At 48.8% G+C, this 27,093-nt stretch overlaps 1 protein-coding gene across 6 annotated transcripts in view; it reads left to right on the top strand.

Annotated features, from left to right (window-relative positions):
- The window catches only part of dysf (dysferlin, limb girdle muscular dystrophy 2B (autosomal recessive)), a 407,686-nt gene that overhangs the window by 240,042 nt on the left and 140,551 nt on the right, over nt 1-27,093 (top strand). For all 6 annotated transcript variants that reach the window (XM_087991921.1, XM_087991945.1, XM_087991926.1 and 3 more), the window contains 2 exons: nt 187-329; nt 16,828-17,001. In XM_087991921.1, the coding sequence (XP_087848047.1) occupies nt 187-329; nt 16,828-17,001 (317 nt within the window). The remainder of the gene's footprint in view (nt 1-186; nt 330-16,827; nt 17,002-27,093) is intronic.

Genomic DNA, 27,093 nt, shown 5'->3' with positions numbered 1-27,093 from the left:
CCCCCGACCCCCCCCCCCCCCCCCCCCCCCCCCCACCCCTTCCCTGCACTTGGCCCATCGCCTTGAATGTTGTTATAAGGGGAATAGAGTGATTGGGGTGTAAGGGTGGCAGGGGTTGAGGGTGGAATTGTGGGTGGGGGATTGTTCCAGCTCCGATTTACCCCTGTCATCTTTCCCTCTCCACAGGCTGGGAGTATGGATTCACCATCCCACCCGATCGGAAACCCAAGTCCTGGGCCCCAGCAGAGAAGATGTACCACACAAACAGACGGCGCCGTTGGGTCCGAATGCGCAGGAGGGACCTTCAACAGATGGACGCACTCCGCAAGGTGAGGCCGCTGGGGCTACACAGACTGGGGTGCGTTAACCGCAGGGAGTGGGGGCAGGGAGGTGCACAGTCCCCTTTATAGGAGTTCCTGGACCTCTCACATTCCAAGGAGGCCAGTTTCCCAACCAGTATAGAAGTTGGGAAGTGATGTTGCAGTTGTGCAGGACGTTGGTGAGGCTGCACTTGGAGTATTGTGTTCAGTTTTGGTCACCTTGTTGTAGGAAGGGTGTTATTAAACTGGAAAGTGTGCAGAAGAAATTTACAAGGATGTCGCCAGGACTCAGCAGCCCGAGTTATAGGGAGAGGTTGGACAAGCTAGGACCTTTTTTTCTTCAGAGCGTAGGAGACTGAGGGGGGATCTTATAAAAGTGTAGAGGCCTGGATAGGGTGAATGCAATCAGTGTTTCCCAGGATTGGAGAATCGAGGATTAAAGGGCATCAGTTTAAGGTTAGAGGGGAAAGAATAAAAGGGAACCTAGGGGAAACCTTTTTTACACATATGGAATGAGCTTCCAGGGGAAGTGGTTGAGGCGGGTACATTAACAACATTTAAAAGACAAATACATGGATAAGAAAGGATTAGAAGGATATAGACCGAGTGCAGGGAAATGGGGTTAGCATGGGCGGACATTTTGATCGGCATGGACCACTTTAGGCCGAAGGGTGTAGAACTCTGTGCTGTCGGACTCTGAGTCTCTTAGAGCAGCAATGGCAGGGGTTCCTGGGGGTAATTCAGGAGAAACTCATCCCAAGGAAGAAGAAACACACTAAGGGGAGGATGAGGCAACCGTGGCTGACAAGGAAGGCAGAGATAGCATAAAAATAAAAGACAAAGCACACCGCATGGTGAAGGTTAGTGGGTAGCCAGAGGATCGGGAAGATTTCAAAAACCAGATCATTAAAAAAGCAATACGTGTGAAGAAGATGAAATATGATATTAAGCTGGCTGGTATTGTATAAGAAGATTGCAAGAGTTTGTTTTGTGGAGATGTTGGTGGTGATCTTTCAGGAATCACTGGAGTTAGGGAGGTTCCCAGAGGATTAGAAATGTAACCCCCCGCCCCCTCCCCCGTTTAAGAAGGGAGGGAGACAGAAGACAGGAAATTATAGGTCGGTTAGCCAGATATCGGTCATTGGAAATATTTTAGAGTCCATTTTTAAGGATGAGATTGCGGAGTATTTGGAAGCGCATGGTAAAATAGGGCTGAGTCAGCACGGCTTTGTCAATGGGAGGTCATGCCTGATAGATCTGTTAGAATTCTTTGAGAATGCAACAAGCAAATTAGACAAAGGAGAGCCAGTGGATGTGATCTATTTGGATTTTCAGGAGGCCTTTGAAACTTATAGAATACAGAGAAGCCTGGACAGAGTGGACATGGGGAAGATGTTTCCATCAGTAGGAAAGACTAGGACCCGAGGACACAGCCTCAGAGTGAGGGGATGAGCCTTTAGAACTGAGATGAGGAGGGATGTCTTCAGCCAGAGGGTGGGGAATCTGTGGAACTCATTGTCACAGAGGGCTGGGGAGGCCAAGTCATTGAGTGTATTTAAGACCGAGAGGTAAGGGGATCAAGGGATACAGGGGAAAGGCAGAAGAATTGGGTTGAGAAACATTTGATGAAGGGCTTTTGTCCAAAACGCCAATTCCCCTGTTCCTCGGTTGCTGCCTGACCTGCTGTTCTTTTCCAGCACCACACTCTCGACTCTGATCTCCAGCATCTGCAGTCCTCACTTTCGCCTTAAGAAACATATTAGCCACTATTGAATGGTGGAGAAGACTCGATGGGCTGAATGGCCTAATCCTGCTACTATCTCTTATGGCCTTAAGGTCAATGTCATTCCCGGACTGGGCATCATTCCTTTCAATTACAGAATCATTCAGATCAAAATGCCCAGTACAGCCCTGAGGGAGAGCTGCAGTGTCAGAGGGAACTGTCGCTCATTAGACCATCTGTCCCATTGAGTGAATTAAAGCTGTAGGAGCCAAAGTAGGCCATTCAGCCCATTGAGGCCGAAGTGGGTACGGCAGATGCTGGAGATTAGAGTCAAAATTGGAGTGGTGCTGGAAAAGCACGGCAGGTCAGGCAGCATCCGAGGAGCAGGAAAATCGACATTTCAGGAATCCTGATGAAGGGCCTTTGCCTGAAACGTCGATTTTCCTGCTCATTCAGCCCATGAAGTCTGCTGCACCATTCATGCCTGATCTGATAATCCACAACTTCCTTACCATAACCACTTGATTGGCTTCCTGATTAAAAATCTGCCTATCCCAGCCTTGAATATTGAATGCTAAAGGACCCTGCCCCTCTGTGGTAAAGAATTCCACAGATTCACTCCCCTCTGAGAGAAGAAATTCCTCCTCCTCTCTGTCTTCACAATGTAACCCCTTATTCTGAGATGATGCCCTCAGGTCCCAGACTCCCCCACGAGGGGAGACAACTTTTCCACATCTAACCTGTCAAGACCCCAAGCAATCTTGCATGTTTCAATAAGGTCGCCTGTCATTCGTCTGAACTTGACTAAGTACAGACCCAACCCTCTCTTCATAAGACAGACCCTCCATACCTGGGATCAGCTGCGTGAACTCTCTCTGGACTGACTCCAAGCCAGTGCACCTTTCCCGAGATAAAGCACCCGAAACTGTTCAAAACCCCCCCCCAGGACTACGGTTTTGAAGAAGATTTAAGGAGGCAGATTCCTTCCCAGAGCCCTGTGCTGTAATTGTATCCCAAACAACAGCAGGCGACATTCCTGTTGTTGGATCTTGCTGTGCATAAATTAGCTGCTGCACCTTTTGCAATGCAGTGGTGAATGTGCTTGAGAAAGTGTGAAGCAATTTCAGATATCCTGACCAAACGATGCAAAATCTCCCTTATGGGGTAATCCCATCCAGGACTGCGATGAGGAAGAATTTCTTCCATCAGAGAGTTGTGAACCTGTGGAATTCTCTCCCACAGGAAGCTGTTGGGGCCAGTTCATTAGATATATTCAAGAGGGAGCTAGACATGGTATGGGGAGAGAGTGGGATACTGAGATTGCATGATCAGTCATGATCAATAGACACTAGACAATAGACAATAGGTGCAGGAGTAGGCCATTCGGCCCTTCGAGCCAGCACCACCATTCATTATGATCATGGCTGATCATCCACAATCAGTATCCTGTTCCTGTCTTATCCCCATAACCTTTGATCCCACTATCCTTAAGAGCTCTATCCAATTCTTTCTTGAAAGTATCCAGAGACTTGGCCTCCACTGCCTTCTGGGGCAGAGCATTCCATACATTCACCACTCTCTGGGTGAAGAAGTTTCTCTTCAACTCTGTTCTAAGTGGCCTACCCCTTATTTTTAAACTGTGTCCTCTGGTTCGGGACTCACCCATCAGCGGAAACATGCTTCCTGCCTCCAGAGTGTCCAATCCTTTAATAATCTTATACGTCTCAATCAGATCCCCTCTCAGTCTTCTAAACTCAAGCGTATACAAGCCCAGTCGTTCCAATCTTTCAACATACAGTCCCGCCATTCGGGGAATTGACCTAGTGAACCTACGCTGCACTCCCTCAGTAGCCAGAATGTCTTTCCTTAAATTTGGAGACCAAAACTGCTTACAATATTCCAGGTGCGGTCTCACCAGGGCCCTGTACAGCTGCAGAAGGACCTTTTTGCTTCTATACTCAATTCCTCTTGTTATGAAGGCCAGCATGCTATTACCCTTCTTCACTACCTGCTGTACCTGCATGCTTGCTTTCATTAACTGATGTACAAGAACACTCAGATCTCGTTGTACTGCCCCTTTACCTAACTTGACTCCATTTAGATAGTAATCTGCCTTCCTGTTCTTGCCACCAAAGTGGATAACCACACATTTAGCCACATTAAACTGCATCTGCCATGCATCCGTCCACTCACCTAGCCTGTCCAGGTCACCCTGTATTCTCCGAACATCCTCCTCACATTTCACCCTGCCACCCAGCTTTGTATCATCAGCAAATTTGCTAATATTACTTGTAATACCTTCATCTATATCATTAATGTACATTGTAAACAGCTGCAGTCCCAGCACCCGTACCTTGTGGTACCACACTGGTCACTGCCTGCCATCCGGGAGCTTCCTGTCAGTCAGCCAATTTTCATATTGAATGGTGATGCAGACTCGAAGGGCCGAATGGCCCACTCCAGCACCTAATTTCTGCGTTTCTGTTCTGAATGATTTCTTTTCACGTGGCCTGTCTGTAAGTTAAATACACCACAAGGGGTCACTGTTACCCTACGAATCCAAGCAGTGCTTTTGATGAAAGCCAACGTCAGAGTGGAACAGAATAGACTCCTCCGATTAAACAAAGCCAGGTTGTCTGTGCTGGTGTGTTACAGGAGGGGGTGGGGGTTAGGGTCCAGTTAACTGGGCAGTTGGTCTGCAGTGCAAAGGGATGCTAGCAATGTGGGTTCATCTCCCGCACTGCCTAAGATAACCTTGAAGGAGTTTCATTCTCAATCCCCTGCCTGAGTTGTGATGACCCTCAGGTTAAACCACCACCCGTCACCTCTCTCTGTCTCTCTCTCTCTCTCTCTCTCTCTCTCTCTCACTCATGAGAAAGCAGCCCTATGCTGTGGTGACTTTCGCTTACTCCTACGAGAGAGCTTCTAAGAATAGAACTGCTAAAATAAAAGGCTATTAAGTTGTTGCCAGTAAATTTGATGAGGCAGAGTTTTGGAAGGATACAGTTGTATGTTCTTTTGGTTGAAGTCATTTGGAGCAAAGCTATGGCAATTATTTTTAGTCAAACTGCTCAGACATGTTACAATGCCCCTCTGAGGAAAGGTGGGGTTGTGAACCTATGCTTCCTCAGTTTGAGAGTCAGGGACATTACCACCGAACCACACAAATCTATGCTTTAGGTGTACTTCCTTAACCTTTTCAACTTCTATTTGAAGACTTTTGAGTCAGTTACAGAGTGTAAGTTTTCTCTCACTCTAATGTTCCAGTAAAGGTAAAATCACAGAATCCCTACAGTGTGGAAACAGGCCCTTCAGCCCAACAAGTGTGCACCATCTCTCCAAAGAAAAACCCACCATCATCCTACATTTACCCCGACTAATGTGCCAACCCACACATTCCTGAACACTGTGGGCAACTTAGCATGACCAATTCACTTAACCTGCTCATCTTTGGATTGTGGGAGGAAACCAGAGGAAGCCCACGTGCACACTTCACACAGACAGTCACCCGAGCCTGGGATCAAACCCGGGTCCCCTGGTGCTGTGAGGCAGCAGTGCTAACCACTGGGCCACCGCACCACACAATTGCTGCCTCCCTGGTGAACATTAGGCCTGATCCGCCGTTAGAGAGAGGGGTGACCGGTGATGGTTAAGCCTGAGGGTCACCATGCCTCAGACGAGGGGAGAGGTTGAGAAGGAGAGGCCTTCATTGAGAGTAACTCCAGAATGGTGCTACCTCAGATTGCCCTTTCAGATGGACCCCAAATTAATGGCCAGAGGAGGAGTCAATTCAACTGGGTTTCAAAGGGACTCCAAAACCCTTTAGTTTGGAAGGACTCTAATGAGTTTATTGGGTTGTTAAAGCACGCTAACACATTCATCGGGGTTTATATAAGATTTCTTGGGCTGCACATCACAGGAACAGACCACTCAGCCCAAGCTGCCCATGCTGGGGCCAGTGCTCCATTTGAGTATCCTCCCATCTGGCCTTAGTGTAACCCTCTTACACCCTTCTCCCTCGATGTTTGTCCCACTTCTCCATGTCGATAACATTCCTGTCAGCTCTTTGGCAGGGAATTCCGAATTCTCACTGCTCTTTAGCTGAAGAGGTTTCTCCTGAGGTTCCCTTTGGATTTTCTTTGGCACTTTTCCCTGGATATTTTCTGGGATTGATGACCCAAGATGCAGGAGGAAACACTTTCTCCGTCTCCCCTCCATCAAAACCTTCCACAAGTTGGAAAGATTTATGAGAGCTGACCTCTCAGCCTCCTTTTCCCAAGGGTGGAGAGCCCAGCATGTCAGCCTACTGTATATAGACCCACACGTCTCTAGTACCACCTCTGTAACCTTTCTTGGCAATGTTTTTAACAGCACAGTAGCCAGTGGTGCTGTAGTATAGTGTAGTACTGTAGTGTCATGATTCAATACAGGTTTAGCATGACTTCAGTGTCGAGGAGTGTGGTGCTGGAAAAGCACAGCCAGCCAGGCAGCATCCGAGGAGCAGGAGAGTCGACATTTTGGTCATAAGCTCTTCATCAGGAATGAGGCTTGTGGGGCTGAGAGATAGATGGGACGGGGGTTGGGCTGGGGGAAAGGTAGCTGGGAATGCGATAAGTGGGAGTGATGGTGGTAGGACAGTGGAGCGGATAGGTGGGAAGGAAAATGGGCAGGTAGGACAGTTTAAGAGGGCGGTGCTGAGGGTTGGATCTGGGATAAGGTGGGGGCGGAGGCGAAATGAGGAAACTGGTGAAGTCACCATTGATCCCGTGTGGTTGCAGGGTCCTGAGGTGGATGACGAGCTGTTCTTCCTCCAGGCGTCGGGTGGTTAGGGTTTGGCAGTGGAGGAGGCCCACCTCCTCAGCAGAGTGGGAGGGGGAGTTGAAGTGTTCAGCCACGGGCCTGTTTAGTGCGTGTGTCCCAGAGATGTTCTCTGAAATGATGCGCAAGTTGGTGTCTTGTCTCTCCAGTGTAGAGGAGACCACATCGAGAGCAACGGACACAGTAGATGACGTGTGGAGGTGCAGGAAATCTCTGCCAGATGTGGAAGGATCCTTTAGGGTCTTGGGTGGAGGTGAGGGGGGAGGTGCAGGTTTTGTATTTCTTGTGGTGGCAGGGGAAGGTGCCGAGAGGGGAGGGTGTGTTGGGGGTGATGTGACCTCACAAGGGAGTCGCGGAGGGAATGGTCTCTGCAGACCGCAGATAGAAGTGAGGAGGGAAATATATTCCTGGTTGTGGCGTCAATTTGTAGGTGTTGGAAATGGCGGAGGATAATGAGCTGTATCCAGAGGTTAGTGGGGTGGAAGGTGAGGCTAGGGGTGTTCTATCCTTGTTGTGATTGGAGGGGTGGGGTTCAAGGGCAGAGGTGTGGGAAGTGGAGGAGATGTGCTGGAGGGCATTGTTGAGGGAAATTGCAGTCTTTGAAGAAGGAGGCCATCTGGGATGTCCTATGGTGGAATTGGTCCTCCTGGGAGCAGATGTGGCGGATTCGAAGGCTTACTCCTAATTGCTCAGCCTCCGTCGTATCTGCTCCCAGGAGACAGGAAGCCAATTTGTCGGATGTTTCGGAGAACATCTCTGGGACACCCACACCAATCAACCTCACTACCCTGTGGCTGAACACTTCAACTCCTCCTCCCACCTCCCCCAAGGACATGCAGGTCCTGGGCCTCCTCCACTGCCAAACCCTGACCACCTAACGCCTGGAGGAAGAATACCTCATCGTCCGCCTTGGACCCCCCCAACCACACAGGATCAAAGTTAATTTCACCAGTTTCCTCATTTCCCATGCCCCCACTTTATCCCAGATCCAACCATCCACTACCTGTCCATCTTCATTCCTACCTATCGCTCCACCCTCCTCTCTGACCTATCACCATCACCCCCCAACCTTCACCTACCTATCGCCTTCCAGGCTACCTTCCCCCCAGGCTCATTCCTCTCCCATTTATCTTTTAACCCCCTTTGGCATGTGCACACACACATAGACACAGACACACACACACACACACACACACAGACACACACACGCAAACACACAGGCACACACACAGAACACACAGACAGACAGACACACACACACGCAAACACACAGACACAGACACACAGACACACACATAGACGTACAGACACACACACAGACACACACACGCAAACACACAGACACACACACAGAACACACAGACAGACAGACACACACACACGCAAACACACAGACACACACACAGAGAACACAGACACACACGCACGCAAATACACAGACACACACACATAGACACACAGATACACACAGAACACAGACACACAGACAGACATACACACTCACATAGACACACACACAAACACAGACAAACACACACACATACTCACACAGACACATACACACAGACACATACACACACACTCACACAGACACACGCACAGACACACTCACACAGACACACACTCACTCACACAGACAGACAGACACACACTCACACAGACTCACACACAGACACACAGACACACAGACACACAGACACACAGACACACACAGACAGACAGACAAACAAACACACACACAGACACACACATATTCACACAGACACATACACACAGACACATACACACACACTCACACAGACACACGCACAGACACACTCACACAGACACACACTCACTCACACAGACAGACACACACACACTCACACAGACTCACACACAGACACAGACACAGAGACACACACAGACACACACACACTCACACAGACTCACACACAGACACAGACACAGAGACACACACAGACACACAGACACACACACACACACACACACACACACCCCACCCAGCATTCCTGATGAACAGCTGATGCTCGACACGTCGACTCTCCTGCTCCCCGGATGTTGCCTGACCTGCTGTGCTTTTCCAGCACCACTCTTTTTAACTCTGACCTGCAGAATCTGCAGTCCTCAATTTCTTCTAAGCTTGACTCCATTACACTTCAGTTCTGTCCCTCTCAAAGTGCTTGGTTAGTTATTTTTCCTGGCTTTGCCTAAGCAGAACCTTTGCATTCCCATGGTTCCTCCACGCCACTAAGGCTTCATTGAAAGTGGAGCCCCAGGTAGACAGGATAATGAAGAAGGCATTTGGCACACTGCCTCTCTTGGTGAGTGCAATGAGTCTCAGAGTTGGGAGGTCATGTTACGGCTGTACAAGACATTGTTTAGGCCACTTTTGGAATCATGCATTCAGTTCTGGTCTCCCCACTATAGCAAAGATATTCTGAAACTTGAAAGGGTTCCAAAAACATTTAAAAGGGTGTTACCAGGGTTGGAGAGTTTGAGCTATAGGGAGAGGCTGAATAGGCTGGGGCTGTTTTCACTGGAGCATCGCACGCTGAGGGGTGACCTTACATAGGTTTAGAAAATCATGAGGGGCATGGAGAGGATAAATAGACAAAGTCTTTTCCCTGGGATGGGGGAGTCCAGAATGGTCTGATTTGTAGGGAAAGGGTGGACAAGCTTGGACCTTTCTCTTCGGAGAGTTGGAAACTGAGGGGGATCTGAAAGAAGTGTATAAGATCATGAGAGGCATGGATATGGTGAATGCACTGAATCTTTTCCCAGGTTTGGGGAATCGAGGATTAGAGGGCATCAGTTTAAGCTTGGATGGGAAAGAATTAAAGGGAACCTAAGAACAACTTTTTTACACAGAGGGTGGTATGCAAATAGAATGAGCTGCCAGGGGAAGTGGTTGAGGCAGGTACATTAACAACATTTAAAAGGCATTTGGACAACTACATGGATAGGAAAGGATTAGAAGGATATGGGTCGAGTGCAGGGAAATGGGGTTAGTATGGGCGGCCATTTTGGTCAGTATGGACCAGATTGGGCGGAAGGGCCTGACTCCCTGCTGTAGGACTCTATGACTCTGTAACTAGATCATAGGTTAAAGGTGAGAGGGTAAAGATATAAAAGAGACCTAAGTGGCAATTTTTTCACGCAGAGGGTGGTACATGAATGGAATGAGCTGCCAGAGGAAGTGGTAGAGGTGGGTACAATTACAACATTTAAAAGGCATCTGGATGGGTATATGAATAGGAAGGGTTTAGATTGGTATGGGCCAAGGGCTGGCAAATGGAACTAGATTTGAACTGAAGGGTCTGTTCTGGTGACTCTATGACTCTATTGCATGAACCCTCCAAGTAATGAGTGACCTCCCCTGTTCTTCCTACTGGAATGTGCTACCACATATTTATCAGCGTTGAATTTCACTGACCGGAGTGAACAATCTGACACTCACTCCCATTCAGACAGCTTAGAGGCAGCTTTACTCTGTATCCAACCCCGTGCTGTCCCTGTCCTGGGAGTGTTTGATGGGGACAGTGTAGAGGGAGCTTTACTCTGTATCTAACCCTGTGCTGTCCCTGTCCTGGGAGTGTTTGATGGGGACAGTGTAGAGGGAGCTTTACTCTGTATCTAACCCCGTGCTGTCCTTGTCCTGGGGGTGTTTAGTTGGGACAGTGTAGAGAGAGCATTACGTTGTATCTAGTCCTGTGCCGTTCCTGTCCTGGGAGTGTTTGAGGGAGACGTGTTGGGGACCATAGGACTATAATATAGAATTAGGCCATTTGGCCCATCATGTCTTCTCCAGCATTCGATCATGGCTGATATGTTTCTCAACCCCGTTCTCCTGCTTTCTCCCTGTAACCCTTGACTCATCAAGAGCCTATCTATCTCTGTCTTAAATACACTCAATGACTTGCCCTCCCCAGCCCTCTGTGGCAATGAGTTCCACAGATTCCCCAGCCTCCGGCTGAAGGCATTCCTCCTCATCTCAGTTCTAAAGGTTTGTCCCCTCGCTCTGAGGCTGTGCCCTCGGGTCCGAGTCTCTCCTACTGATGGAAACATCTTCTCCCCGTCCACTCTGTCCAGGCCTCTCAGTATTCTGTAAGCTCCAATCAGGTCCCCCCTCATCCATCGAGTACAGACCCAGAGTCCTCAACCACTCCTCATATGACAAGCCCTCCTCATATGACAAGCCATTCTTGTAAATGACCTCCAACACCAGCACATCCTTCCTTAGATACAGGGCCCAAAACTGCTCACAATTTTCCATCTGTACTCTTAACTGCCGACTTGAACCTGCATGTTGACCTTAAGAGAATCCTGAACTTGTTCTCCCATGTTCCTTTGTGCTTCAGATTTTCAAAACCTTTCCCCATTTAGAAAGTAGCCTGTGCCTCTATTCCTCCGACCAAAGACATAGCCTCACACTTTTCCACATTGTCCATCTGTCCACTCTCCTATCCTGTCCAAGCCCTTCTGCAGCATCCCCACTTCCTCACCACCATCTGTCCCTCCACCTATCTGTGTGTCAACTGTAAACTTGGCAACAATACCCCCAGTTCCTTCGTCCAGATCGCGAACATATAACATGAATAGTTGTGGTCCCAACACTGACCCCCCCTGAACTCCACTAACCACTGGCTGCCATCTTGAAAAAGACCCCTTTATCCCCACTCTCTGCCTTCTGCCAGTCAGCCAATCCTCTATCCACACCAGTACCTTGCCTTGAGCACCATGGGCTCTGATCTTATTGAGCAGCCTCCTGTGCGGCACCATGTCAAAGGCTTTGCAAGGATCATGTCCCTACCTCTCCTTTGTATAACTTGTTCGTTACCTCCTCAGAGAATTCTAACAGATTTGTCAGGCGTGATCTCCCCTTAGAGAAGCAGTGCTGATGCAGCCCTATTTTACCAAGCCCTTCTAAATACTCCACAATCTCATCCATAACAATCTCTGCTGGTTTTTAAGGTCTTCCCGCTAATCTTCACCACATCGTGTGCTTTCTCTTTGCTTTTATGCTGTCCCTGACTTCCCTTGTCAGCCTCATCCTCCCCTTGGTATGTTTTTTCTTCCTTGGGACGTATATCTGCTGTGTCTCCCTGAATTACTCCCAGAAATCCCTGCCATTGCTGGTCCACCACTTTCCCTGCTGGGCTCCCCTTCCAATCCACTCTGGCCAGCTCCTCCCTCACGTCTTTGTCGTTACCTTTACTCTATTAGAATACTGTTACACCTGATTCCAGGTTCTCCCTCTCTAACTGCACGGTGAATTCTATCATATTATGCTCACTGTTCCCTGGGGGTTCCTTCACCTTAAGCTCCCTGATAAACTCTGCCTCATCACACATCACCAAATCCAGAATTGCCTGTTCCTTAGTGGACTGTACCACAAGCTGCTCCAAAAAGAATTGTACACATTCCACAAATTCCATTTCTTGTGATCAGCTACTAACCTGATTTTCTCAGTCCACCCTCATATTGAAGTCCCCCATGATTATTGTAACAATACCTTTCTGACATGCCTGTTTTAGCTCCTGGTTTATTTCCTGCCCCACATCCTGACGATGGCCTGTACACAACTCCCACCAGGGTCTATTTTCCCTTTGCGGTTCCTCAGCCCGACCCACACAGATTCTACACCTTCTGAACCTGTATCACATCTTGCTGTCGACTTAATTTCTTACGAACAAGGCCAGCCTGCTCCCTCTGCCCATCTGCCTACCCTTTTGGTAGGATGTGTATCTTTAGCTCCCAGTCCTCTTCCCCTTGCAGCCATGTCTCTGCGATACCCACAGCATCGTATCCGCCAATTTCAATCTGCGCTCCAAGCTTATTTCCCTTGTTTCCTGTACTGCGTGTCCTTAAGCACAACACCCTCAGACCTCTGTTGACTGTATCCCCCTTCTCAGAGTTGTCCCTTTATCTGCTGTCCCTGAAGTTAGATTCCTGACCCTTTCCTTACTCTCTGACTTGTTCTGAAAAGTTTAGTGCTCTCTGCTGAGCCCTTCCTGTCTTTAACTTTTTCCATAATTTTCCATGCAACTGAAACCCCTCCCGCATCCTCACTATTTAGTTAAATGGCCTACTTCTGTTTATGGCTACCTCAGACTATCCCAATCTACATGAAGATTAAAGTTGCCCATTCACTGTGAACACTGAGAATGGTCTGACTGGAGTGAGAGGAATATAACATTGAAATAGAAGAATCTGTGTTATGGACAGAATAATTTAATCTTTTTGCTTATCTGCTTCTTGGTCCTAGTTTTGTACCATGCCATCGCTGATTGTCCCTTTCACAAGCCTCAGTTTTCCTTGGCCCTTCGGCCCATCGAGCCTGTGCCAACCCCTTTACACTACTCCCGTTTTTTTCCCCACTTGGCCCACAAGCTTAAATGTTCTGACACGTCAAGTGCTTGTCCAGGTACTTTCTGAAGGTTGTGAGATTTCTCACCTCAACGACCCTCCCCCAGGCAATGCATTCCATACCCCCCCCCCCCCCCAACCCTCTGGGGGAGGAAGCGTTCCTCAAATCCCCTGCACACCACCGATATTTCACTTTATCATTATGTCCCCTTGTTATCGACCCTTCAACTGGGTGTCCATGCCCCTCATTATCGTATATGCCTCTATCACGTTCCCACCCCCTCAGTCTCCTCTGCTCCAAAAAAAACAACCCGAGCTTATCCAGCCTCTCTTCATGGCTGAAATGCTGCATCCCAGACCATATCCTGGTGGGTCTTCCTCTGCACCTTGTCCAGTGCACTCATGTCCTTCCAACAGGGTAGGGACTGGAACTGCACACAGTACTCCAGCTGGGGCCTAACCAGTTCTAGACAGCTCCAACATGATCTCCATGCACTTATAATCTGTGCCTTGGCTGATAAAGGCAAGTATCTCCAGTGCCTTCTTCATTATCCTATTAATCTTCAGGGTTCTGTGGATGAACACCCCAAGATCCCTCTGTTCCTCTGAGCTTCCTGTCGTCCTGCCATTCATTGAATACTCCCTTGTTGAGAGTGTGTTGCTGGAAAATCAAAGATGGTCAGGCAGCATCCAAGGAACAGGAGAATCAACATCTCAGGCATAAGCCCTTCATCAGAGAGGGCTGATAAAGGGCTTATGCCTGAAACGTCAATTCTCTCGCTCCTCGGATGCTGCCTGACCTGCTGTGCTTTTCCAGCACCACACTCTCGACTCTAATCTCCAGCATCTGCAGTCCTCACTTTCTCCTAATTGAGTACTCCCTTGTCTTGCTCCTTCCTCCAAAATGCATCACGTCACAATCACCAGGGTTAATAATCAGCCACGGGGAAATTAGTGGAACTGAGGAATAACCAATCCCTAGGACCTGATGGTTTCTATCAAGTGTTAAAGGAGATTGGAAGGCATCGGTGCTGATGCCCTAACCATGATCTTTCAGAGTTCCCTGGATTTAGGAGTTGGACCTCTGGATTGGAAAGTTGCTCATGTCACTCGATTTAAGAAGGGTGACAGAGGGAAACCAGGCTATTAGAGATCAGTTAGCCTAACACCAGTGGTGGGGAAATTGCTAGAATCTATAATCAAGAACGGAGTAACTGATCATCTTGAAAAAAAAAATCCGTCAATCAGAGAGAGTCAGCATAGATTCATGAAGAATAGGCCATGCCTGTAAAACCTCATAGAGCTTTTTGAAGAGGTGACAAAGATGGTGGGCAGAGGTAAGTCAATGGATGCTGTCCATATGGACTTCCAGAAAGCTTTTGATGAAGTCTCACACAGGGGATGGTTAGCTAACCCACAGAATTGAGGGCAAATTACTGACATGGAAAGGAATTTGTTGAGTGGTGGGAAACAGAGAGTTAGAATAACAGGTAAGTACTCAAATTGGCAGGATGTGACTAGCGGTGTCCCACGGGGATCTGTGTTGCTGCCTCAGTTATTCACAGTATTCATGAACATCTTGGATAATGGCACAAGAAGTCAAATATCAAAATTTGCTGGGAATACCAAATTGGGCAGGATTGTGGCCAGCATAAAATTACAACAGGATATTGATAGATAAGGTGATTGGGCAAAGCTGTAGCAGGTGGGTTTTAATATAAGCAAGTGTGAGGTTATCCGTATCTGACTGAGAAAGGATAGATCCGGATATTTTCTGGAAGGCACAAAATTATATACAGTGAATGTTCAACGGGATTTGAGATTCAGGTGCATAGCTCTTTAAAGTACCGTGAACAGGTGCAGAAAATAGTCAGGTAGGAGAAAGTGAGGACTGCAGATGCTGGAGGTCAGAATCGAGAGTGTGGGGCTGGAAAAGCACAGCAGGTCAGGCGGCATCTGAGGAGCAGGAGAATCGATGTTTCGGGCATAAGCCCTTCATCAATTGCTAAATCGGAAACCAATAAAATTAAGCAAAGGTATCAAGGGGTATGGGCCCAAAGCAGGAGTTAAGCCACAGACCAGCCATGATTGTATGGAATGGTGGACTGGCTCAAGGGGGTTAATGCTGAAAATGTGTTGCTGGAAAAGCGCAGCAGGTCAGGCAGCATCCAAGGGGCAGGAGAATCGACGTTTCGGGCATGAGCCCTTCTTCAGGAATGAAGGGCTCCTGAAAAAGGGCTCATGCCCGAAACGTCAATTCTCCTGTTCCCTGGATGCTGCCTGACCTGCTGCGCTTTTCCAGCAACACATTTTCAGCTCTGATCTCCAGCATCTGCAGTCCTCACTTTCTCCTCAAGGGGATTAATGACCTACTCCCGTTCCTACATTCCTAAGTTCCATCTGCCGTGGATCTGCCTATCTGACTAATCTGTCTATATCCTATAATCTATCACAACAGGTCAGGCAGCATCCAAGGAGCAGGAGAATCGACGTTTCCTATAACCTCATGCCTTCCTTCTCACTGTCACCCAACTGATCTTAGTGTCAGCCGTAAACTTACTGATCATCCCACCCCACTCCCCCCTGCCGCCACACAACCTCATCTCCACTATTTCTGAAGATCACAATCAATAAGGCAGCCAGCCCTGATCCCCATGGTACACCAGTGGCACACAAACAGCCTCCTACCCTCTGTTTCCTGGCATGGGATTCAACTTGCCACATCACCCTGGATCCTGTGTGATTTTACCTTCTATATCAGTCTCCCACGTGAGACCTCTTATGTATCTTGTTGAAATCCATATAAATTGCATCAGCTGCATTACCCTCATTGATGCACTCGGTCACCTCTTTGAAAAATTCAATCAAATTTGTAAGGCATGTCCTCCCTCTGACAAAGGTAAAAACAATGACTGCAGATGCTGGAAACCAGAGTTTAGATCAGAGTGGTGCTGGAAAAGTACAGCAGGTCAGGCAGCATCCGAGGAGCAGGAAAATCAACGTTTCGGGCAAAAGCCCTTCATCAGGAATAGAGGCAGGAAGCCTCCAGGATGGAGAGATAAATGAGAGGGGGGTGGGGCGGGGAGAAAGGAGCAAAGAGTACAATAGGTGGATGGGGGTAGGGATGGAGGTGATAGGTCAGAGGGGAGGGTGGAGTGGATATGTGGAAGGGAGATTGGCAGGTAGGACAGGTCATGGGGACAGTGCTGAGCTGGAAGGTTGGAACAGGGGTGAGGTGGGGGAAGGGGAAAAGAGGAAACTGGTGAAATCCCTCTGACAAAGCCAAGCTTTAAGAAAATTGTTGAATTGATGATGGATCGAGGTGAATATTACTTGGTTTGGGAGGGTGGTGTGACGTGGAATGGTGCAGAAACTGACTCAGATGCAAAGCCCAAAAGGAAATCCCAACCCAGAGGGTGATGCCTGCCGGTGTAGCTGGGGCACACCTCTCAACCTCACCTCCCTTCAGTTCCTTCAGAGTGTTACTGTGTGCCTCCCAAAGAAACCTGTGCAGGGAGCCAGCACAGCCCCCGATGGGCCAAATGGCACCCTTCCACACACTCTCATTGGGCACCTGTGACTGTTTCCTTCCCGCAGACCAAGGCTGAAGATTTGGAGATGGAAGGCTGGGAGTATGCCTCTCTCTTTGGTTGGAAATTCCACCTGAAACAGAGGAAGACGGATACCTTCCGACGTCGGAGATGGAGACGCCGCATGGAGCCCCTGGAGAAGGCTGGACCTTCCGCAGTCTTCGCTCTGGAAGGTGCACTGGTAAGTGAATCTCTCTCAGTTCTGGGATCCAGTGATACCTCTCCGTGCAGTCCGTATGTCCCCTCCCCAGGTGAGATGATGGCCTCCTGGCATTATCACTGGACTGTTAATCCAGAGACACTGGTAATGACCTTAGCACCCAGGTTTGAACCCCGCAACAGCAGATGGTGAAATTTAAATTCAATAAAAATCCAGCATTAACAGCCGAACGAAGACCATGAATCCATTATCGATTACCATTCGGTTCACTGATGTCCTTTCGGGAAGGAAACTGCCCTCCTTACAAGGTCTGGCCTACATGTGACTCCAGACCCACAGCAACCTGGTTGACTCTTATCTGCCACCCCCCCCCCTAGTATGGGCAATAAATGCTGATCCAAACAACGACGTCCTTGTTGCAAGAATGAATAAAAAATTCAGGCCCGATTCAGGCCCTTCCGAAGTCTCCATTCCCCACCGCCCTCCCTTAAAAGGGTCTTTCGAACACTCCCACCGGTTCACCCGTTCCCAGGTTACCGTCCCACGAAGAGGCAGCTGAGTTTCCCACCATTCCCATATGTGGAGCTCATGGTTTACTCTCTCTCAACACCTCCCCCAGCCCCGACTCAGCCACTGTTGAACGCGGAGTGTTACCGCGACAGGGATTCAGTCCAACATCCTCCTGGGCATTGTCTCCTCCACTAGCTTCAGCTCTTCCAGGGGCCCTGAGCTGTCACCAATCACCCCCAGAGTTCCTGTTCCAAATAAAATTCTCATTCTTGTTTTCAAATACATCCATGGCCTTATTCCAGAGCCTAAAATGAGTGGCGTTGGGAAAGCATAGCTGGTCAGGCAGCATCCAAGGAGCAATTCCAAACTAATCCCACTGCCCCACTCCGCCTCCATAACCCTGTATCAATCCCAAACTAATCCCACTGCCCCACTCCGCCTCCATAACCCTGTATCAATCCCAAACTAATCCCACTGCCCCACTCTCTCCCCATAGCCCTGTATCAATCCCAAACTAATCCCACTGCCCCACTCTCCCCATAGACCTGTATCAATCCCAAACTAATCCCACTGCCCCAATCTCTCCCCATAGCCCTGTATCAATCCCAAACTAATCCCACTGCCCCAATCTCTCCCCATAGCCCTGTATCAATCCCAAACTAATCCCACTGCCCCACTCTCTCCCCATAGCCCTGTATCAATCCCAAACTAATCCCACTGCCCCACTCTCCCCATAGTCCTGTAAGAAATCCCAAACTAATCCCACTGTCCCACCAACTCCCCATAGCCCTGTATCAATCCCAAAATAATCCCACTGTCCCACTCTCTCCCATAGCCCTGTATCAATCCCAAACTAATCCCACTGCCCCACTCTCTCCCCATAGCCCTGTATCAATCCCAAACTAATCCCACTGCCCCACCCTCCCCATAGCCCTGTATCAATCCCAAACTAATCCCACTGCCCCACTCTCCCCTTAGTCCTGTATCAATCCCAAACTAATCCCAAGGCCCGACTCTCTCCCCATAGCCCTGTATCAATCCCAGACTAATCCCACTGCCCCACTTTCCCCATAGTCCTGTATCAATCCCAAACTAATCCCACTGCCCGACTCTCTCCCCATAGCCCTGTATCAATCCCAAACTAATCCCACTGCCCCACTCTCTCCCCATAGCCCTGTATCAATCCCAAACTAATCCCACTGCCCCACTCTCCCCATAGTCCTGTAAGAAATCCCAAACTAATCCCACTGTCCCACCAACTCCCCATAGCCCTGTATCAATCCCAAAATAATCCCACTGTCCCACTCTCTCCCATAGCCCTGTATCAATCCCAAACTAATCCCACTGCCCCACTCTCTCCCCATAGCCCTGTATCAATCCCAAACTAATCCCACTGCCCCACCCTCCCCATAGCCCTGTATCAATCCCAAACTAATCCCACTGCCCCACTCTCCCCTTAGTCCTGTATCAATCCCAAACTAATCCCAAGGCCCGACTCTCTCCCCATAGCCCTGTATCAATCCCAGACTAATCCCACTGCCCCACTTTCCCCATAGTCCTGTATCAATCCCAAACTAATCCCACTGCCCGACTCTCTCCCCATAGCCCTGTATCAATCCCAAACTAATCACAGTTCCCCACTCACTCCCATAGCCCCGTATCAATCCCAAACTAATCCCACTGCCCCACTCTCTCCCCATAGTCCTGTATCAATCCTAAACTAGTCCCACTGCCCCACTCTCTCCCCATAGTCCTGTATCAATCCCAAACTAGTCCCACTGCCCCACTCACTCCCCATAGTCCTGTATCAATCCCAAACTAATCCCACTGCTCCACTCACTCCCCATAGTCCTGTATCAATCCCAAACTAATCCCACTGCTCCACTCACTCCCCATAGTCCTGAATCAATCCCAAACTAATCCCACTGCTCCACTCACTCCCCATAGTCCTGTATCAATCCCAAACTAATCCCACTGCCCCACTCTCTCCCCATAGCCCTGCATTGATCCTAGACTAATCCCACTGCCCCACTCTCTGCCCATAGCCCTGTATCAATCACCAAACTAAACCCACTGCCCCAAATCTCCATGATCTGCTCCGGTGTACCCTAGAACTTGTTGGGAAGCTGGAGAAGTGATTGCTGGGCCTTTTACTGAGATATTTGGATCATTGATAGTCACAGGTGAGGTGCTGGAAGACTGGAGTTGGCTAACGTGGTGCCATTGTTTAAGAAGGGTGGTAAGGACAAGTCAGGGAACTATAGACCAGTGAGCCTGATGTTGGTGGTGGGCAAGTTGTTGGAGGGAATCCTGAGGGACAGAATTTACATATATTTGGAAAGGCAAGGACTGATTCGGGATAGTCAACATGGCTTTGTGCATGGGAAATCATGTCCCACAAACTTGATTGAGTTTTTTGAAGAAGTAACAAAGAGGAATGATGAGGGCAGACAGTAGATCTGATCTATTTGAGCTTCAGTAAGGCGTTCGACAAGGTTCCCTATGGGAGATTGATTAGCAAGGTTAGATCTCACGGAATACAGGGAGAACTAGCCATTTGGAGACAGAACTGGCTCAAAGGTAGAAGACAAAGGTTGGTGGTGGAGGGTTGTTTTTCAGACTGGAGGCCTGTGACCAGTGGAGTGCCACAAGGATCGGTGCTGGGCCCTCTACTTTTCATCATTTATATAAATGATTTGGATGTGAGCATAAAAGGTACAGTTAGTAAGTTTGCAGATGTCACCAAAATTGGAGGTGTAGTAGACAGCGAAGAAGGTTACCTTAGATTACAATGGGATCTTGATCTGATGGGCCAATGGGCTGAGAAGTGGCAGATGGAGTTTAATTCAGATAAATGCGAGGTGCTGCATTTTGGGAAAGCAAATCTTAGCAGGACTTAAACACTTAATGGTAAGGTCCTAGGGAGTGTTGCTGTACAAAGAGACCTTGGAGGGCAGGTTCATAGCTCCTTGAAAGTGGATCGCAGGTAGATAGGATAGTGAAGAAGGCGTTTGGTATGCTTTCCTTTATTGGTCAGAGTATTGAGTACAGGAGTTGGGAGGTCATGTTGCAGCTGTACAGGACATTGGTCAGGCCACTGTTGGAACATTGTGTGCAATTCTGGTCTCCTTCCTATCGGAAAGGTGTTGTGAAACTTGAAAGGGTTCTGAAAAGATTTACAAGGATGTTGCCAGGGTTGGAGGATCTGAGCTACAGGGAGAGGCTGAACAGGCTGTGGCTGTTTTCCCTGGATCGTCGGAGGCTGAGGGGTGACCTGATAGAGGTGTATAAAATCATGAGGGGCATGGATAGGGTCAATAGACAAATTCTTTTCCCTGGGGTCGGGGAGTCCAGATCTAGAGGACATAGGTTTAGGGTGTGAGGGGAAAGATATAAAAGAGAATTGATTGTCAACTTTTTCACGCAGAGGGTGGTACGTGTATGGAATGAGCTGCCAGAGGAAGTGGTGGAGGCTGGTACAATTGCAACATTTAAAAGGCATCTGGATGGGTATATGAATAGGAAGGGTTTGGGGGGATATGGGCTAGGTGCTGGTAGGTGGGACCAGACTGGGTTCGGATATCTGGTCGGCATGGATGGGTTGGACCGAAGGGGCTGTTTCCGTGCTATACATCTCTATGACTCTCCCCATAGCCCTGTATCCATCCCAAACCAATCCCACTGCCCCACTCTTTCCCCATAACCCTGTATGATCGCAAACTAATCCCTTTGCCTCACTCTTTCCCCAAAGCCCTGTATCAATCTCAAACCAATCCCACTGCCCCACTCTCTCCCCGTAGCCCTGTACTTGGTCACATTGTCTTTGCCTCCAACAGCAAATGGAAGAAATAATGAACAGGAGATATCCAATCAGGATCAGAAACTTCCTCCTGCATCTGATCCAATAAAAAAACAACACTCTTCCCTTCCTCCTGTTTCTGTGAAGGTTATACTGTTCGGGATTGGTGATTAGTAGTGTGTCCCCCCCCCAGGAAGCTGAATGTGTGCAGAAGCTGCACCCCCTTGTTATTGCTGTTTCAGCTGCTGTACCCCTGTTAAGGAACATCTGAACTGAAAGCGTGAGCCATTCGGCCCATTGCACCTATTCTGTCATTTAGTAAGATCATGGCTGATTGGATTTAGTTCCAAATTAGTGTTTAAATAACCCAAAAAATCTTTGAAAAGCCGCAGAGGGAAGCCAACTGTTTAAGCCAAGTGTGTAAAGGGGGCAAAGGATGGGTGTGTGAGGGAGTGGAGTGGCAGTGGATCTGGTTGAAACTCAGAGAATACTGAGAGGCCTGGATAGAGTGGATGTGGAGATGTTTCCATGGGTAGGAGAGACTAGGACACAAGGGCACAGCCTCAGAGTGAGGGGATGACCCTTTCGAACTGAGATGAGGAGGAATTTCTTCAGCCAGAGGGTGGGGAATCTGTGGAACTCATTGTCACAGAGGGCTGGGGAGGCCAAGTCATTGAGTGTATTTAAGACAGAGATATATAGGCTCCTGATTGGTAAGGGGGTCAAGGGTTACAGGGAGAAGGCAGGAGAATGGGGTTGAGAAACGTATCAGCCACGATCAAATGATGGTGCAGACTCGATGGGCCGAATGGGCTAATTCTGCTCCATTATCTTCTGGTTTTATAGCCTTACAGTTCGGGGATCACAGAATAATGCATTGTAGAGATGACCATTCAGGCCATTGGGTCTGGACCCGCCAAAAGTAGGTGGTTACATGTGCCTGTGAGGGGAGTGACAAGGGGTTAGACTGGTAGTTTGCTGAATTGAGTGTGGCATCTAGTTGTGTGGGTTGGGAGGGCAAATGGGTCCAGTTGGGGCCAGTCAGGTCAGTTGGTGGGTCAGGGGCTATTCAACAAGGAGGGGCGCAGGGTTGAGGGCACGGAGGAGTGGGGACGGTATTAGGGGGTTTGGAGGGGACAATCATGCTGTTGATGGGGAGGTACTTTTCAGTCATGTAGTTACCCATCTCCCTCCCTCACCCAGCATCCTGGGAATGTTCCCCGTGGTAACTGTCTTAACTAATCAGGGTCCACTTGCCAATCCTTCGACACACTCTCCTCCAACAGGATAAAAGTGTTACAGAGTCTGAGAGTCACAGCACAGAAACAGACCCTTCAGTCCAACTCATCCATGCCAACCAGATATCCTAACCTAATCTAGTCCTATTTGCCAGCATTTGGTTCATATCCTTCTAAACCCTTCTTCTTCCTGTACCATGTTCCTTTTCCAATGGTCAATTCTTATAAAAGTAGCCTTGGGGTGGGGTGGGGGGCAAGGTGAAACGATGGACAAGATTGGTCGGAATTTTCAGCAGCCCTTCACCTTCTGTCGCACACAGGAGTCGAACTAGGTTTCTGGTGCTGACGTCTCCGGGGTAACTATCCCGCTGAGTTTACCGGAACTGTCCGCTCTCTCCTGCTGGAACTCAGAGGGGGAGATATTTGAGGAAGGGGTTAAGCAGTCGCCCATCAGAATTCCCCCCCAGTTGGGCAGTTCCTCCCCACCCACCCCCACCACCAAGACCTAGCGTCGGGTCCTTCCACAGCGTTCCGCAGTGCGCTTTCCAATGGGAACATCCGGTCTCCCGAAGCAGAGAACGGGGCCAATATTTCAGTCTTTCCTATCCGTAGAAAACAGCCACACACCCCGAGCAGCGATCCCTTCGCCTCCTGCCTCACAGCCCTGACTCAGAGGCTCAAGGCTCTGTGTTGAACAGAAAACATTCTCACTGCTTTTAATTTAGTTTACAACAAGTATAATATTTGTCTTGAATGGGTGCCAGCTGCAATGACTGGTGGGGTTTATTCTGACTACATAGAACATGTTATGAGGTGATTTGGAAATGGCAGCTTGGAGGCACTGCCTGGATGAAAGGAATAAGGAACTGATGTGTTCACCACCAAAGCACAGCCGACAATGTCTTCCTGTCTCCACACATCCTGAGTTGTGGAAAGTTCAATTTTCCGACTGTTAAATGGTCTCCTTCTCTCTCTCTCTCTCTCTCTCTGTCTCGCTCTCAGTATTGTCCACCAGCAGTCACTGTGAAATAAGTAGAAGAACATAAGAACTAGGAAGGGGAACAGGCCATTCAGCCCCTCCAGCCTTCTGTGCCATTCACCAGTCTGATCTTTTTTCATTAATTGATGGGATAAGGGTGTCACTGGCTAGGCCAGTATTTATAGCCCATCCCTAATTGCCCAGAGGGCAGTTAGGAATCACCCACATTGCTGTGGGTCTGGAGTCACGTGTAGGCCAGACCAGGTAAGGATGACAGTTTCCTTCTCTGATGGACATTAGTGAACCAGCTGGGCATGTCTCACTAATGAGCATGGCTGATCTCATCTCATAGAGTCACAGAGATGTACAGCAGGGATACAGATCCTTCGGTCCAACCCGTACTTGCTGACCAGATATCCCAACCCAATCTAGTCCCACCTGCCAGCACCTGGCCCATATCCCTCCAAACCCTTCCTATTCATATACCCATCCAAATGCCTTTTAAATGTTGCAATTGTACCAGCCTCCACCACTTCCTCTGGCAGCTCATTCCATACACGTACCACCCTCTGTGTGAAAAAGTTGCCCCTTAGGTCTCATTTATATCTTTCCCCTCTCACCCTGAACCTATGCCCTCTAATTCTCGCCCTCAACTCTCTTTTCTGCCGCAGCCCATAATCCTTCAACCCATTACAGATTGAACATCTGTCTCTACCTCAAATGCATTCAGTGTCGCGGTGCCCTCTCCACTCTGGGATAACAAATCCCACGGATTCTCGCCCCTTTGACAGAAGGAGTTTCTCTTCTTCCCTGTTTTAAATCCGCTGCCTCTTACCCTAAAACTATGACCTCCTCTCATTTTGATTGCCCTGTCAGAAGAAACATCCTCAGTCCGTCTACTTAGTCATTCCCTTTTAGCACTGAATACCCCTCAGTTAGATCTTCTCTCGTCTTTCTCGACTCCACAGAATTCAACATAAGAACATAAGAAACAGGAGCAGGAGTAGGCCATCTGGCCCCTTGAGCCTGCTCTGCCTTGCAATACGATCATGGCTAATCTTTTTGTGGACTCAGCTCCTCTTACACACCCTCTCGTTATAACGTCACTATTTCCTTACTGCTCAAAAATCTATCTTTACCTTAAAAACATTCAACGAGGAAGCCTCAACTTCTTCACTGGGCAGGGAATTCCACAGATTCACAACCCATTGGGTGAAGAAGTTCCTCCTCAACTCAGTCCTAAATCCGCCAGGGACCCAGGTTCAATTCCTGCCTCGGGTGACTGTCTGTGTGGAGTTTGCACATTCTCCCCGTGTCTGCATGGGTTTCCTCCGGTTGCTCCGGTTTCCTCCCACTGTCCAAAGCTGTGCAGGTGAGGTGAATTGGCCGTGCTAAATTGCCCGTAGTGTTAGTGGATTAGTCAGGGGTAAGTATAGGGGGGAGTGGGTTTCTCTTCAGAGGGTCGGTGTGGACTTGTTGGGCTGAAGGACCTGTTTCCACACTGTAGGTAATCTAATCTTATTTTGAGGCGATGTCCCCTGGTTCTAATTTCACCCACCAGTGGAAACAACCTCCCTGCTTCTAGACAGCTATTCCCTTCATAACTTTATGTGTTTCTATAAGCACCTCCCTCATTCTTCTAAATTCCGATGAGTAACAATCTCAGTCTACACAACTTGCCCTCATAAACCAACCCTCTCAACTCATCGACCTAAACTGCTCAATCTCTCCTCAGAAGACAAGCTCTTTCAGCTCTGGAGTCGAATTTCTCCATGGTGGAGGAGTTTAAATCTAGATTGGATTGGATTAGATTCCCTTCAGTGTGGAAACAGGCCCTTCGGCCCAACCAGTCTACACCGACCCTCCGAAGAGTAACCCACCCAGACCCACTTCCCTCTGTCTAATGCACCTAACACGATGGGCAATTTAGCACGTACAATCCACCTGACCTGCACATCTTCGGACTGTGGAAGGAAACCGGAGCACCCCCAAGCAGACACGAGGAGAATGTGCAAACTCCACACAGGCAGTCGCCCGAAGGTGGAATGGAACCTGGACCCTGGTGCTGTGAGGCAACAGTGCTAACCACTGAGCCACCGTGCAGACAGGCAGAGGTTTAAGGGGAAAAGGGTGCAGAGGGGCAATTTTTTTCACACAGAGGATGGTGTCGGGACCAGGCAGCCAGAGTTAGTGGTGGAGGTGAGTACAATTTTGTCATTTAAAACATTTAGACAGGTACATGGATGGGAGAGGTATGGAGGGTTATGGACCAAATGTGACGATTAATGTGAAACCTGGGCAGCATGGACACATTGGGCCGAAGGGCCTGTTCCCATGCTGTAAACCTCTATGATTCCATGAGCGGACAGTCTCTGATCTGCCTCCAATACAAATACATTCCTCCCCAAGTAAGGAGATAAACCAACTGTCTGCTGTGCTCCAGATGCAGTCTCACCTCGGACAGTTGTGAATGTGGGGTCAACGTGTGGCTGATCTTAAAGGGACATCGAGGGGGGAGCCTGTGCTCGGGCCGTGTTGCTGGACTTGGTGGGGCGACTTGGCATTGACCCAGAGCAGCCTCCATTGCTGTTCCTGTCATGTTAAGGTACAGGGCAAGGATTGGGTTTGGTGGGGAGAGGTGAAGGGGGAAGGGGATCACTCCACAATTTTCATAAGTTCATAAGATATAGCAGCAGAATTAGGCCATTCGGCCCATCGAGTCTGCTCCGCCATTCGATCATGGCTGCGATGCTCCTCATCCCCATTTTCCTGCCTTCCCCATATCCCCTCAGCCCGTCACCAATTAAAAATCTGTCTAACTCCTCTTTAAATTTACTCACTGTCCCAGCGTCCACCGCACTTTGGGGATAGTGAATTCCACAGATTCCCAACCCTCTGGGAGGAGGAGTTTCTCCTCAACTCTGTTTTACATTTGCTGCCCCTTACCCTTGACCTCTCACCCTAGAATGCCCCACACCAGGAAGCATCTGCTCCATGTCTATTTTATCCACACCTTTTATTATCTTGAATACCTCAATTTGATCTCCCCTCATTCTTCACAATTCCAGAGAGTATAGGCCTGAGCTAGAACCAAGAACAAAGAAAACTTACAGCCCAGGAACAGGCCCTTCGGCCTCCAAGCCTGAGCCAATTCAAAACCACTAAATCTATCGCGCAATTCCTAAGCATCTGTATCCCTCTGCTCCCCACCTCCTCATGCATCTGTCCAGATGCACCTTAAATGAATCTACCGTGCCTGCCTCTACCTTCTCTGCTGGCAACGCGTTCCAGGTACCTACCACCCTCTGTGTAAAGGACTTTACATGTTTATCCCCCTTAAACTTTCCACCTCTCACCTTGAGCATGTGACCTCACGCTATTGAATCCCTCACTTTGAAATCAATGACTGGGTTCAATCTCTCTTCATCCGACAACCCCCCCCCTCAGCTCTGGGATCAATCTAGAGAACCTCCTCTGAATTGCCTCCATTGTCACTTCCACTTTCCTCAAATAAAGGGGACCAAAACTGTGCACAATACTCCAGGTGCGGTCTCACTATACCTTATATAGTTGCAACAGAATGTCCT

The sequence above is a fragment of the Chiloscyllium plagiosum genome, unplaced genomic scaffold, assembly GCF_037043375.1.
Source record: "Chiloscyllium plagiosum isolate Xiang-an unplaced genomic scaffold, Cpla_swu_hap1 HiC_scaffold_1, whole genome shotgun sequence".
Taxonomy (NCBI): Eukaryota; Metazoa; Chordata; class Chondrichthyes; order Orectolobiformes; family Hemiscylliidae; genus Chiloscyllium; species Chiloscyllium plagiosum.
Note: the sequence above shows the minus strand (reverse complement) of the source record. Positions and strands in the feature narration are given on the sequence as shown.